The sequence below is a fragment of the Thermobia domestica genome, chromosome 13 (assembly GCF_964235325.1).
Source record: "Thermobia domestica chromosome 13, izTheDome1.hap1.1, whole genome shotgun sequence".
Classification (NCBI taxonomy): Eukaryota; Metazoa; Arthropoda; class Insecta; order Zygentoma; family Lepismatidae; genus Thermobia; species Thermobia domestica.
In genome coordinates, this window is record NC_137466.1 from 194,924,108 (window position 1) to 194,939,944 (window position 15,837).

The 15,837-nt window shown below is 35.4% G+C and overlaps 1 protein-coding gene across 2 annotated transcripts in view; it reads left to right on the forward strand.

Moving 5' to 3' along the window:
• LOC145667460 (aquaporin-8-like) overlaps positions 1–15,837 on the forward strand; it is a 188,401-nt gene that overhangs the window by 69,371 nt on the left and 103,193 nt on the right. Inside the window, exon 6 of one of the 2 annotated variants that reach the window (XM_081734936.1) lies at positions 12,166–12,384. The exons of the other annotated variant lie outside the window; for it this stretch is intronic. Coding sequence (XP_081591062.1) covers positions 12,166–12,384 — 219 coding nt within the window. The remainder of the gene's footprint in view (positions 1–12,165; positions 12,385–15,837) is intronic. 2 annotated transcript variants of the gene reach the window in all.

Below are 15,837 nucleotides of genomic sequence, written 5' to 3' on the forward strand. Positions count from 1 at the left end.
CCACCAAAATACGATAACTTTCAGTCGCACTTTTCTGCATGTTAAAGTAATGCAGCAGGACACCCCGCAAAAACACTTTATCAGGCACAAATTGCGCCATGTTCACTTAACTACAAACTGGTGTTGTTGACGCTTTAATCCACTGCCCTATACTACGAACGATACGCGATGACAGGGGTTTGCAACACATGTATGGATACACGGAACTGTGGGACGCTCCGTTCGTTGCGCCATCTCTTGTCCACCCGCACGAATTAATTCCTAGACCAAATATATATATATATATATATATATATATATATATATATATATATATATATATATATATATATATATATATATATAGCTGAATCTGCGCTCTCTACACAGTGCATCATTCACATATGATCATGTATCTCTGTATCTCTTTATCATTCCTCACAACATCTGCACATGTCTCTTTACAGACACATCTGAAGGACATCTTAATAAAAATTGGCAAGGGGTACCATAAAGGGAAGATTTTTTTCGATTATTTTTTTCAACATCTCGCACCGTTTGCAAGATTTGAGCCTACTTCCGAATGGACTTTTTAATTCGTATGTGATTGGTGTTTTCTTTCTTCTTGCATGCAGTATATAATAAGCAAATACATTACATACACAATTAATTATAATGTCAGTGATATATGGTGTTCATTGGGCAAAACACTCCGAACAATGAAGATTCATCTTAAACTGGAGAAACAGTATCCTTCGATTTTCGTGAAGCTATGAAACAAATTCCTGAGAGATATACGACCTCTGTATACAACTATGAGGTGTTGGAATGTATAACTCGTAGTATATCATGCTTTACTTTTTCAAAATTTCAGAACTTCCAGTGTACCCTTAAGAAATTCAATGTTTTTTTTTTTTTTAAATAAAATATTTAATATGAACCGGACAATCTACACAAAATTTGGAATCGACCAGCGAAAACGGCACGTTTCTAGCATTTGCGATTTTCGAGATCTCATTGTTGAAAGAATTGTAGACAAACATAAACGTGCACAAACATATGAACTTTTCTAGTATTTTAATATATACAAAAATGACTATAAAGTTGTCAGATTTATCATCATGGAGAGACAGGTAAAATATTGGAAATGTTTTTTTTTTTTTCTCAACATGAATTTGTTATTATTTCACTTAGATTGAAACGCGTGTCCTAAGGGAGAAAGGAGTTACGTTTTTCGCAGAGAATAGGGCTGAGCAAAGAATGAATGTAAAGGCTAAAATATGAGGTGCGAGGCCATAGGTCGAGCAAATGTGGGGGTTTCTGTGGGCTAAGTCCACAGGAAGTCGAAGGTTAGTTTTAGTATGGTAATTGCCACTTCTATTCCTTCCATTCTCGTCTAATTTCTAAAAATCCTTCCTTAGTGGTACTGTACCTTAGGTTTTTAAACCTATGTACTAAACACATTTCAAGTTTTTAGCTAAAGCTCTTGACCTGGGTATTCATCTGTCAGTCAGTGAAGTCTTTCCAAGAATGCATTACAACCTGAAATGCTCCCTTTCCTGCAATAGTAGGAAACCCAAAAAATCTGGGTTGTTGTTCTAGTTGAGGATTAGAAAGGCGTTGAACCAAACCTCAATTTTGTTGCAAATGCAGTATATCAGTGTGGCAAACTGCAAATAAGAGAATAAAATAAATTGTTAAGAATGACAATTTTATTATCGTGAGGGCAATGGATAACAAAATCTTACAAAATAATCTTACTCAAGCAGTTCAAACAAGATGAATGGTAAGAAATAGATATTAGAGAGAAGCAGTTTCTCTCCTTTTTCAAAACAAAATATCGTAAAAAGAAAAATTACATAATGTAAAGGTTTAATATAAAAGCCTAACAGTACAAAAAGAAACATTCACACGAAACGGAGACACAAACACAGAATAAGAGACATCAGTGGCGTAGCAGACTTGCGGCCTCCCAGGTAAGATAAAGAGAAATTATTATTATTAAAACTCGATTTCCATTTCAGACTCTGATATTGTATATCGTGTTACTTTTTAAAATGGCCGCTGTAGCCTATTTTTTTAGATCAATCATCTCTAGACATGATGTAGAGAGAAGAGAAAGAAAGAGATACGACATCTGTAACATCTATGTGATTTACTAAAGAACTATACGAATTAGAATACCCGAGTGAAGACACACGTAAGAGACGAAAAGCATGATTTAGAAATCTCCTAGAAAGGTGAAAATATAGTTTAAAATTGCAAAAGGAATCATGAAATTTATCTATCTTATATTCTTATATTCTTATATTCTAGTATATTTATCTGATCATGCAAACATCTCTGTCCAGGATTACGAGTCAAAGTGAAGAGAGAAATATTTCTATTTCAAGAACTAAATCAGGAAAAGAAAAAAACGCTACCTGGTCTGGACTCTAACTCGCAACCGCTGGACTAGAAAGCCGGCACTCTACCGGCTGAATTAATAACTGCTTTGATAGTAGAATGTCTTACAGTTCTTTACATAGTTCAGGAGTTTACCTTGACCTATTCGCAGGGCACTTTCAAATATGAAATGTGCGGGTGAATTATTACATTCACCTCACTGCCTTTATTTGACAATAAACTGATTATGCTGAACATGAATATACTTTGCTGTTGTAAAGGAAGAGCCGTAATATATGTAAAAAGATTCTAAGTATTACAAAAAATACACAAGTATTTATTCTGTGTAAAACAATATAATTCAGTAAGTAAACAACATGATGACGACCAGTAACGCCGGCAGCATTTTTTATCAAGAAGGGGGAAAAAGATCGATATACATTTTTTCAATTTGTTTTCTCATATGTATACACGTCTGTCCAAAATTTGTCTCATGTCTCTAGAAATTACAGCAATCATCCATGTGAAACAGCCGGCCCTCGGGCCGCATCCGGCCGATTATTTCCTTTTATCCGGCCCGTTCGACCCATTATTTAAGCTCTTTGTCTTACCTAATATTTAAAACTCAATATAAACTACAGGGGGGCGCGGTGGCTCAGTGGTAGAGCGTTCACTTCTAGTGCTTGGGGTCCCGGGTTCGATTCCAGCCCCTGCCAAATGAACCTTGTGGTGGATAAACACCTTGTGCGTGGGTTTCCTCGGGGGTTCTCCCGTCTCCTCCCACTTTCCTCATTCCACCATTTCATTCATTACTCATCATCACCGTCTCCTTTAGCCTAACCGGCATACCGTGGGACGTAAAACTCAAAGATTTTTCAACATAAATTGCGCTCCTTGTACACGCGGTGAAACTTACAACATGAGAAAACAATCCAGAAGCTAGTATTTCTCTTCAGCACCACCCTTCCCACTCAATTTTTGCTTTAAAACTTGTCATAAGTAAGACTTTTATATTTTTCTTTAGTAAGTAAATATTTTTGATAGCAGATAAAACAGTTTTAACGTTCTTGTGACGTTAGTGTATTATCTGCCACATAAGAAAATGCTTTTTTGTGGGATAGTATCTCCTGTCCCTTGAAGCCATGGAAGCTATGAGAAAATCAGTTCGCTTAACAAGGTTATTGACCTTAAAAACTTTTAAAGCTGTCAATCCTGGAAAAACAATAAAGTATATTACGTTTGGAAATGTTACCTTGTTCAATAACACGAATAGTGTTACAAACAGGGAAAGCAGAGAAACTGTTATACTGTAAAGAACAGAAGCAAAAATCACAAGCTGAATGTTTAAAATGTCTAACAAGAAAACAAACACCTGAGTATGTGGCGTAGTAAGTAACGTTCTAACCTATCACCCAGCTGATCTATGTTTGCATCTTCGTCAAGTATACTCTATTTTTTTCGTCGAAGGAAAAGGCGTTACTTCTAGTATTTTCTTTTTCTTTTGGTCGAAGGAACAACCATTACATTTAATAGTAGAGTTTTATATATGGTTTCATTCTGTTAGATGTTTTTCTTATTCTTGTCTAAGGTAGTAATATAAGACTGCAAGTATCATTCTACCTAGATTGATCAAAAGTAAGGGTATTATAGGTAAATTTCCATACATAAAATATAAAAATAAGCTTACATCCGAAACTAAATATACAAGTAATAGAAATGAAAATAGCAAGTGTCTGCCATCCGACTCAATCAGAATTTGTCTTTCTGTCCGTCTATCTGTCTGTCTGTTTCACCATAACTCTCGTAAAACTTATTTCATTTTATTTAAACTTCGTATATGCCTCCCTTCAATCTTTGAAAATAACTTTATTGTTTTATGTTGCAACAATCTATGAAAACAAGGGAGTAAAAGGGAATAAAATTCTCTCCGTACTGTAGCTTTTCACATACAGAGAATCATACTTTGGTAGAAACTACGTAAACATAATTCGAATTCGATAAAAAGTAACACATACTTTCTTTAGGGTTTTCCACTCACTCCCAATGGTTGTAGTTGAAACCGATAAATAATAGGTTAGTGAAAGATGTAAGTTCCCAAAGATTCGAAGTTTCCTTGTTGAAGTAATCTATTACTAAGAAAATAATTGTCTTTGATAAATTAACAACAATAATTCGATTTTGCGGGAGTACATGTGGTTTGGATTCCAAATTAATCAGTAGGTCCCGTCTCATATAGCGTTGCTGCTGGAAGGGACGTTAAACTTAAAACCAACAACAAAATCTCCAATAATTCGATTTTGATGTAATATGACATATATTTTCTTTTAGGGTTACCAATCATCACATCCAGGGGGCTAAAGTTTGTCAAAACAACCTCGATGTCATCATTCTTAAATATTGAGCAAAAATTATAGAAATTGTCCCTATTCTCCATTTAATACCGAAATTTCTAAGCACAGTCGGACACGTGCACGCTCGTTTTAAATACGGATTTTATATGTAAATGAGGACTTTGTTGTAAGATTTATGTGACATTGAATATAATGTGTCATGCTAGTCAGTGGCGGCGATTGGACGTTAAAGGTGGGGGGCAAGACATGATCTGAATATTTATTTGTATATCAATCTTAGTTTTCCTGGTTGTTTCTAACACTTTGTTTCACGAAAGGTTGTATAACTAATAGGATACTATATTTTTAAGTTAAAATACTGTATATCGCATTTCATATTTTATTAAGTAAATTGACAAAACCAACGCAACTAGGTACTAGACCTTTGTACTCTGAAATAAGGAAAATGTAAAAAGAGATTTGATTCCTTGCTCATGAACATCTTAAAATTCTGTCTGGAAAATTGTGTAATCATATTATTTAATAACAAATTTGAAAACCAAATAAATAGAAATAATATTAATCATAGTAATGAATAAGAAGTCTTGTTTTGTAGATGCTATACTGAAACTGGGGATGATTCAACAACTTAATTTTTAGTTCCACACATGCTATTAAATGCATGTTATTACTCTTAGAAATTGAAAGACAGTAAATACTACAAGCATATGCTACGACATTAAAAGCAATATTTGCTTTTGCAGCTTCCCGTAACATGTTCGTTGCCACTAGGTGTAGTTTTCACTTTCTTGGAACACATTAAAAGACAACAATACTTAGAATCACTCTACACTCCAGCTATACAAAATAATCCTAAAACCTAGAATTATGTTGAATTCACTAAACTTAATTGAATATACAGTTACACCCCTAAACCCACACCACTTCACTCGTATATTACATTACAAAACAATGGAAAAGGTAGAAGTTGTTTCTTATCACGCTCTTTTTAATCAATATTCCTTACTTTAGAAAGAAGAGAAGACATTTAGGAATTGTCAATTTTTGTGCAATTAAAGAATAACTTATGAAATACTTTATTTTTTTTTTATTTTTATTTTTATTTTTTTTTTTTTTTTTGCGAAATGTTTCCTTAATTAGTTTCAAAGCGGCTGACTAACATATTGAGCCCTTGTAAGAAGGGGGTATAGAAGCAAAAACTGCTAAATTCATTTTTGAATTTTGTCTGGGAACGAAGAAAAAGTGACGCCCTCATGTTTTCAGAATTGTTGAACAACTTTTTTTTGTTTAATGGTTGATTTCACTCATTAAGTAGGGACTTCTAAACAAGAAAATTGTTAAACAATTGTGAAACATAAGGACATCACTTCTTCGTTTCCTGACAAAACTGAAAATGAATTTAGCAGGTTTGGCTTCTATACCTCTGGATTGAAAGTATGCTCGAATTGTTGTGTTCCAATAGGTTAATTTTTGGGTTGTTTTCCGTCGCACTTAAAATGCAATTCCTGTAGCTTTCTTAACTTCACGGGAAGACAACCAATACGTACTCACGCAACGGCAAATATTACATAGCACCATTTTTCTTATGAAACAGTAATACATACATAAACTTTATATTTCCAAATGAAACTACGGTATATACATTAATGGGTTGCTTCAAAAAAGTGGGGGGCAACTGCCCCCTTTGCCCCTCCTAATCGCCGCCCATGATGCTAGTAGCAAATTAAGCATGAATGATAAAACATTGTTCAGTTTCAGTTCTCAAGAGATTTTCTCTCCTGTCTTTCCATTATTTTGTCAATAGCTTAAAAGCACTGCTTGTAAACTTTTTTCATGTATAGTCTTTAACATCTGTTCTCATATGAGTCAATCCATTCAAGCATGTGCCGCTCGACCATCTCCAAAAAATCTAATTTTTTCATGAATATTTATCCTATATCAGAGCACTTCAAAACCACAATTAATTATTTTTTTACAGCATTCCATGGCGACGCAACGACTGCCGCCATTTTGCATTTTTTTGACGTTTACGTTGTTTTGAACATCTCAGCATGTATTTGTCCTGACAAATTAAAAATTGCTGGGCGTCTCCAACTCGTGCAGAGCTAAAACTTTGACCTCTTAACATTTTTGCCTAAAACCACTTGAAGGGGGTGAAATCAAGGCCTACAGTAGCAACATTTTTGAACATTGAAAACATGTTTGGGAAGAGGAAACAACTGATGTAGAGGTCTGAATTTGTGTGTGCATATAGTACGGGGACATAAGTTAATACACAAAAATTTACACACCTTTAGCTGCTCCTAAAGGCCAGGAAAAAATTCGTAAAATTGGGGAAGTCTATACATCCCTGTATAGATAAGGAATCCAATTCTGTCTTCAAATTCAAATCTATCAAATCAATGGGTATTATATGTTTATTGAATCAATTTAAAAAATGTTAGGTTTGCTGATTTATTTGTTTCCTTCCAAAATATGAAGTAAACACATTCTCATGTCTAGTTTTGTAAAACACATGGTTTCATTGTTTCGGAGTTTCGATTAAGGCAATTAACAAAATAGACAGGCTTAATCCTTCTCTTCTGGGCGCCGCAGTCCCTTCCGAGAAGTAGTTACAGCGTGTATTTTTTTTTTTTACCGAATTGATACGTATAAATGGAGAGCGAGAGAGAAGAGACCATTAAACCAGTTATTATTACTAATAGTTGAGTTACAGAATATATTACTTTGTGGATGCACCCCCTTTTATTTTGAACATACTCCTAAGTAAAAGTTCCAGGCATACGTTTTGATTCCCTTTTTAGTAGGAAGGCGAGCTTTTAGCATATGACGAGTTGGTAGTGGATTGACATGTAAAAATAATTGAAAACGATTGATATAGGTGTCGAATCCATAGTTTGAGGATCACTGAGATAAATAGTAACTCTCCCGAAGCTGCCTAAGTCTAAACTTAGCCCCCATCATGGTGAGGATGAAAATTAAAATGTCCAAACTCACCAAGATTAGTGTAGATCTGATAGTTTTCGGGGTCGCTAGATGAATAGTGACAATCTACAATCTGTCGAAATAGTGTAGACAAGAAATAATGTTTTCTCTTCTTATCTCAATTATGGAAGACTTATTTCTCGTCTCGATTACCGAAGGATTAGTTCTCGTCTCATTCCAAAATTTACTCGGATTGTTTTGTAAATGTATTTATGTCCTGATAATGGATTTTTCTTAATTTCATCCAAGAATGAATGAGATTCACTCCTCATCACGAGAGGTTTACGGAAGGTGTAGTATAACAAAAATTTAAACTATGTTAGCGTGGCCAGGGAGAAAAAATGAAATGAAATCTTTCAGTTTTACGTCTCACGCTTATGCCGGTTAGGATAAAGGAGACGGTGATGATGAGAAATGAATAAAATGGTGGAATGAAGAAAGTGGGAGAACCCCGAGAAAACCCACGAGCATGGTGTTTGTCCACCACAAAGTCCACACGGTGTGAGCTGGGATCGAACCAGGGACCCCAAGCACCGGAGGTGAACGCTCTACCACTGAGCCACCGCGCCTCGCCGTGGCCAGGGAGGATCCAGGGCTATACACCCATGATTTTTTTAAAATTCCTGCATTATTATTTTTGTCAAAGTTATATCTAGCCAATTTTAAAACTGTCGAAGTCAATAGCCTATACTATTCTTATTTTCAGTATACTCTATTTTTTATGTATTGTTATTTATGATTTAAAACTTTTTTTAAAAATGCGTTTGTCCCAAAATTTGCTTGAACAAGTCATTGAAGCGGTCGGGGGATATAAAGGTTAAAATTTGTAATAATAATAAAACCTAAAACGACATTTACGGGGAAGGGTTCCCGGGCCACTCACTATCCTGTTGGTATTCCATAGTACTGGTGCGAAAAGAAATAACGGTTTTTAAAGAAAGTTTCAAAAACAAGGCAGATTAAAAACCAGAGAAAATTATTTCTAATTTAAAAACTGTTGCGTTTGTAACTGAAGCCGATTTTAATAGAAAACCGATCCGTTTTTAGTAGAAAAACGAACCGATTTAAAACCAAAAACGATTTTGATGAATTTGGTTAGTGACAGAATTTAAAATGTTTTTGAAGATTGTGGTATAAACTTTATAGTTGACTTGCGCGGCAGTTTATAATTGTTAGTCTGCCCAGCGTAGCTGGTATGTTCAGTTAGCATATTAATATAACTAGCATAGCATATTTGCAACCCTTACTGTAGCCGACGACAAAAAGACAAGCATGACACAAGTAAGACTGTCAGATTTACTCTCACTCAAATATCAGTGTATGGAAAAACTTTTTAAAATGCAGCTACTTTTGCAGTAGATACACAAAAAAAGTAAAACTGACTGTTAGAATAACAATAGAGGTATGGAAACTCAATCTTTATGAGTTAAACTTCTTACGATAACATAAGTTTGGCAACATGAGCTCAGTTGTTGCCACGTCGGCTGAATTGGGATGACAGTTTGGATTCATTGTATTCTGTGACAGCTCAATGAATTTTATTGTACCCGTTTCTTCCGCTTTGTTTTATTTTGTTATCTTCTTGTTGTAGTTATTCCGTGCTTTATTTGTGTAATATTATTAATGTTGTTATTAGGTAATTTTGTGTGCTATAGTGCTATTTTTGACAGTGGCTGAAAATTCTCACTCTCTTATAAGAAGCAAAGAAAAAATTGAAACCTCTTTCTACTGGTGAAAAAAAAAACAACAACATGTTATTAAACGTCTATTCATATTTTCGAAATCAGGCAGTGAAGCTGGAGAGAGGGTTTGTCCTTAGGGGTCAAAACACCTCTGGAAAAGGGGAGGAGAGTAATACTGATTCATACCATAACTGAGAGTGGATAAATTCCTGGAGCTGACCTCGTTTTTTGCGGCATAAAAACAGGCGATTATCACGGAGAATTAGATGCAGCAAAGTGTGAACAACATTTCCAAGAAAAACTCCTTCCGAATGTACTACCAAATTCCGTGACTGTTATTCCGTCTCTCACCACCACACTTTTTTGCAATGGTAGCTTCAAGATGGCGTCCATGGAAAATCACCTGTAACAATTTTAACACTTTGTAATTTGTTAATAAATAAAAATTGAAACACCGTTTTACGCCCGATGAAGAAAAATGGGCATAAAATTATTTTTAACTAAAATCAGGTATCATGTGTGGTCGCCATGTTTAATAATGGCGCCCTAAATTGCAAAAAAAAAAAAAAATCCGGTTTCGTTAATATATTTTTTCTGTGTTCAGCATCAAATAATATAACGGTTGCGGTTGCGTGTCCAAGTGTAGGTCAGGTAGCGAGGTTTTCTCTTTCTGATTTAATTCTTGAAATGGAAATATTTCTCTCTTCACTTTATCTCCTAATCCTGGATAGAGATATTTGAATGGTGAAATAAATATACTAGAATATACGAAAAGAAAGATAATTTCCATGATTTCTTTTGCTACTTTTTACTATATTTTAACTATATTTTCACCTTTCTAGGACATTTCTAAAAATCTAGATTTCTAGATCTTCCTTTCGCTCTCTTACGTGTGTTTTAACTCGCATATTCTACCTAGGTAATTCTTATAGTTCTTTAGTAAATCACATAGATATTACAGATGTCGTATCTCTTTCTTTCTCTTCTCTCTACATCATGTCTGGAGATGAATGTTCTGCCAAATAGGCTACAACGGCCATTTTAAAAAGTAATGCGATATATGCTATCCGAGTCTGAAAAGGAAAACAAGTTTCTAATAATAATAATAATAATAATAATAATAATAATAATAATAATAATAATAATAATAATAATAATAATAATAATAATAATAATTATTATTATTATTATTATTATTATTATTATTATTATTATTATTATTATTATTATTCTATATATTTCATCGGAGGCCCGCAAGTCTTTTATGCCATTGGTGTCCCTTATTCTGTGTTTGTCTCTCCGTTTCGTGTGGATCTTTGTTTTCGTACTGTTAGGCTTTTATATTAAACCTTTATATTATGTAGACTTTTCTTTTTTACTATATTATTATTATTATTTGGAAAAAGGAGAGAAACTGCTTTCCTCTGATATCTATTTCTTACCATTCATCTTGTTTGAAACGCTTAAATAATATCACTTTGTAACTTTTTATGTCATCTATTGCCCTAACTATAACAAAATCGTCATTCTTGACATTTTAATTTATTCTCTTATTTGCAGTTTGCCATACTGATATATTTGTAGCCAAATTGAGATTTGGTCGAATACCTTTGTAATTCTCAAGCAGCCCAACCACCCTGTTTGTTGGGTTTCCTACTATTGCAGGAAATGAAGAATTGCAGGTGGTAATGCACTTTTGGAGTCCTCCATGCATATAGATTTCATTATAAAAACATATAAATTATCACAATAATATACAATATTATGTTATAACAATTTAAGATTATAAGTTTCTAAATATAATATTACCTAACTAAGTAATGTCAACTGAAATTGAGTATTGATGCTACCGTTGTCTGATATTATATGTTTAGAAATTGATTTTATCTCATTATAAAAAGGCTTCAATCTAAAACTAAAATGTAAGTTATCGTATGCATCCTAAACTTAAGAGCCATCTAAATGATCTACGAGGGGGAGTCGGAAAATAAGTTTAACCAGGCGACTATGGACAGAGGTGGGGATGCATGTCCTAAAATAGCATATATCATTCAAGATCAGACGTACATTTATTTTTCCACGTAAGTACGACGTACATTGAGACATTTGTCATACCGGACTATAAGCTCTAAAAACCCTTCCTAGGAAAAATTCAGGGCTCTGCACACGTAAGAAGCGTCAAACAGCTTCTGTAACTTCAGTATTGTTCCAAAGCGTTTGCTGCCGAGAGTCTTCTTTCAAATCCGAAAACAGATGGAAGTCACTGGGTACGAGATTAAGACTGATAGTAGATGGACAAGACGCTCCCACCCAAGAGTTGCAAAATGGTTTCGCGTTGCCGTTACTACATAGCTACCAGACTCAGACTGAGAGACTCGTCTCCGCTTTGCGTAGGCGCTGCAATGGCGCCATCTGCAGGATCTCAGGTAAACGTGTATCTGGGTGTGTTGCGCGTGCAACTCCTGTCGTGTTTCTCCAATAGGTTGCTTTCCTGGGGTAAACGAGAGGGGAAACCGTATAGGTATTTTCGGACTTCCCTCGTACATATATCTTTTAAATTCTAAACATTTGCGACACACTCCTTGGACCTGGACGACATTTCGGCTAGGAAGACTCTTGTAAATGTCAGTTGTAAGACAGCTGACCTTTGTACTAGATGCCTCACAGAAGTAGCTATTATAGATTAATAACGTCACATATAGAACAAACTAAATACTTACAAAAATATTTATTTGAGAACTAATCAAGTAACAATTTATTTTTCTTTTTGATTTTATCTATAGCGGGCAATACCGAAATCTTTACTTAATCATACAAACCTATTCTGTATAAGTGCAAGGAAACCATTCGTCAGCAAGACCGAGGCGTTAGGAGTGGAAATGGCGTGCTCAGGTATCTTAATAATGTTATGCTGTGCGGTGTGGGACAGACGGAACTCAGCGAGCACAGAGTGTGTTTCACTTAAGTTTGCCATGGTTATTATACTTTGCGTCCTTTGCGGAGTAAGTAGTTTCTTATTTTCTATATACTAGTAAATAAGAGTACGAATCAATAAGAAAAGCAAGACAATTACGAAGAAAAAGTGTAATAGGCAACTGCATACAAGAAAAAGGCTTATATTAAATATACTTTCAACATTACCGCAAAGTATCTCGGCCAATTTCTCCTGCCTGTCTTTTATGAGTACAATCATCTGCGAAGAATCGATTTATTTATTTAACAATCACCAGATACAACTCAGAGGCCATTTTACACTGGATATCTAACAACAAGAAGAACAATGGAAAGGATTTGGGAAGGTATCGGCCAGGACCTGTTTAGCTGATACCATCCTGGCATTTGCTTGGTAGGACTGAGGAAAACCCTGGAAAACCACAGTCAGGATGGTCGGCAGCGAGAATCGAACCCACAACCTCCCAAATGCGAAGCCAACGCTCTACCACTTGAGCTACTTCGCTCGATTTTCCTTCATCATCGGAATTGAAATGTTGGCTGGTGAAGAATTTTTTTTTCGTTTGTCCAAAAAAGACGATAATCTAAAAATGTTAGACTAGGACTGTATAACACGTACTCGAGAATCTATCACCCAAACTTCTCGAGTTTCTCATAAACGGAAGCAGTAACATGATGGCCTACATTGTCGCAAATAAATTAAATCTTTGAGTTTTACGTCCCACGTTATGCCGGCTAGGCTAAAGGAGACGCTGATAATGAGAAATGAATGAAATGCTGGAATTAGAAAAGTGGGAAGAAACGGCAGAACACCAAGAAAAACCACGAACACGGTGTTTGTTCACCACAAAGTTCACTTGGCGCGAGCTGGGATCGAACCAAGGACCCCATGCACCAGAGATAAACGCTCTACCAGTTAGCCACTCTACTTCTAGTATTAATGTTATATCGTTTTTCATAAACGTAACTTGGCCAATGTGGTTATATGATGTGGTATTCACAGTAGTCCTGTATGTTAGAAAATGCATTAGTAAAAACACACTGTATATTCCAGAATACAGTTACTACTACATTTGTAGTGGAAATAAATAGAGATAAAGTTGTTATGTTACATTTTTCGAAACGTTGAATTCTGGCTGTTTATGCACGTTATGTGTTAGTCATGGTACATAACGCATCATTTGGTGAGTCCTCATCCCAGTGAAGAGATTTGGAAACGATGAAGGATGTATGCTTTCAGACACATTTGTAATTAAGTTAATTTTCCCGAAATGTACAATTTGTTACATACTACCTTTTCCTCAGTTTCATTTTGTTTTTTGTTTCAAATTGAGTAATGTTGAATTTCTTCTTTGGTGTTATTTTTCCAGTTCCATGGATGCCTAGTTTGTTTTAGGAACGCCTAGGACTATTCACCTCTAATGACACCTTCCACAAAAACTTTTCTTCAGTGAACCTACGAGGTGCTCCACGCATATTATCATTTGCTGCCTCTTATAGACGTCTGTGAGACCGTGAAACAATAATATAAATATAGGGAAGAAAAGCTACAAAGAAATAAAACATTTGGCTCAGGATAGAAAAGAATGGAAAGCTGTGTCAAACAGTAACACATGATATAGGGAAGAAAAGCGTATGGAAATAAAAGGTCTGGCTCAGGATAAGAAAGCGAGGAAAGCTGTGTGTAAACAATAAACAATATATAGGGGAAAAAGCTACAAAGAAAAAAGTATGGCTCAGGATAGGAAAGGGTGGAAAGCTGTGTCAGCTAGTGCTCTCTAGGCTAGAGCAAGTTTAAACTTCTCGTAAACTTGGAATTGTAGTTCGCGTTCTTACATGTTGATTCGTCTCCAATTCTATACGGACTACCCTTCCAAAAGTCTCTCAATGGTTTTTGTTCGATGTCCCTTCCGGGTTAATATCCTGGGTCGTTGACTGTTTCTTCAGTCTCGATGAAAAGTGTGTACTCATAGATTAACCAAAGGCAGGGTGATAATAGGAATGCTGACAGGGAAACAATCTGTCGTTTTTATTGATTAAGAAATTACATGCGTAGAAAGAAATAACAGACAGCAAGAAAATTTCCTTATAGGAAAAGTAAAGAAACTTAAAAAAATCGAAAAGTGATTCAACATTAAACAAATGATGTTGCTTTTCACTGCATAGAATTTTAAAATAAAAAATCCAAAAGTCCGAAATAAAATGCTTCATTATGTGTCCAAATACACATATCTTCATAATATGGACTGGGACCGTTGTATACCTGGATGTGTTAAAGTACCACGTACACTCTACAATACAACACTTCTACCCACACGAAGACGGCGTTTTCCAGGACGACAATGCACGGTGCCAGGAAGCCAGGTCTGTACTTGCTTGGCTTAAGAAACATTCCACGAAGCTGTAGCATACGAATTTGCCTCCTAACTCGCCGGATCTTAATCCTATAGAACATTTATGGGATGTTGTGGAACTAGCTCTTCCCTTCATGACTCTTCTACCGACATCTGTGGACTCATTGTGGGAAGCCATCAGCTATATATGGTGTCAGATCTCCAAGCAGCAAGTACCATACATAATCCAGGTGCCGCCGTGTCCAGGCCTTCCGCCTTCCGTGTAAGCAAAGGATAGAGCAACAAAGTATTATAGTTAGGTGGTCACAATTCAGTAAGCACTCAGTGTAGTTGCGTGTGATGTGTGATTAATTAAATTCTCGCTTTTTTACTTTTAATCTTTCTTCCCATGAACCTTTAAAGAATACATTTTTTGAGAGTTGGGAAAATGACTTTGAAAATTAGCGAAGCCTTCCCTTCTCTCCTTCGGTTCTTCTACTTTTACGGGAGAAACGACGTTTCAATATTAGGTCTTCCTTTTTTCTGTTCAATACTCCAACCACACCACCCACCTCTTCAAGGATCTTGAATCTTCGTGCGATGTTGAATATCCTATAATTAGTGTGTAGTTTGAAAACAAGATGAGGTTTTATCTCAGATCATGGGAAAGAGATTAAGTCTTCAGGAAAAAGAAAGAGGTAAGAAAAAAGAATAAAAAACAAGAAGATTTAAAGAAAGAAACTTCTTGGTTTTAAACGTTTTGTGTCCAGGGAATGGGTAAAGTTGTGCAAGGGAACACGGAAAGAAAGGGGGAGTTTCTATGGATCTACCTTGCATACCAAGTTAGGGAAGGAAAGGTTCACCGGCGTTGCCAGTGATACTGTTATAAAAAATCTCTTCTTTTGTATCAGTTTTAAACCCAAACTTTGAGCGATGAATGTTTAGCCTGTTTAAAACAAATTGGTCATCCAGTTCTCTTTGAAAGTTAATGTTATTTTCAACCATTTGCAGGGCAATTTAGTATTAAACCTGTAATAACGTACTCGAAGAGCTAAAGAAGTTACCCAATTATTGATTTGTTCAATTTATATAGGTACGAGGAGTGATCAAAAAGTAAGGTTACAAAGCCACTAGTGAAACGTATACATATTCCATACAACCAATACCAAT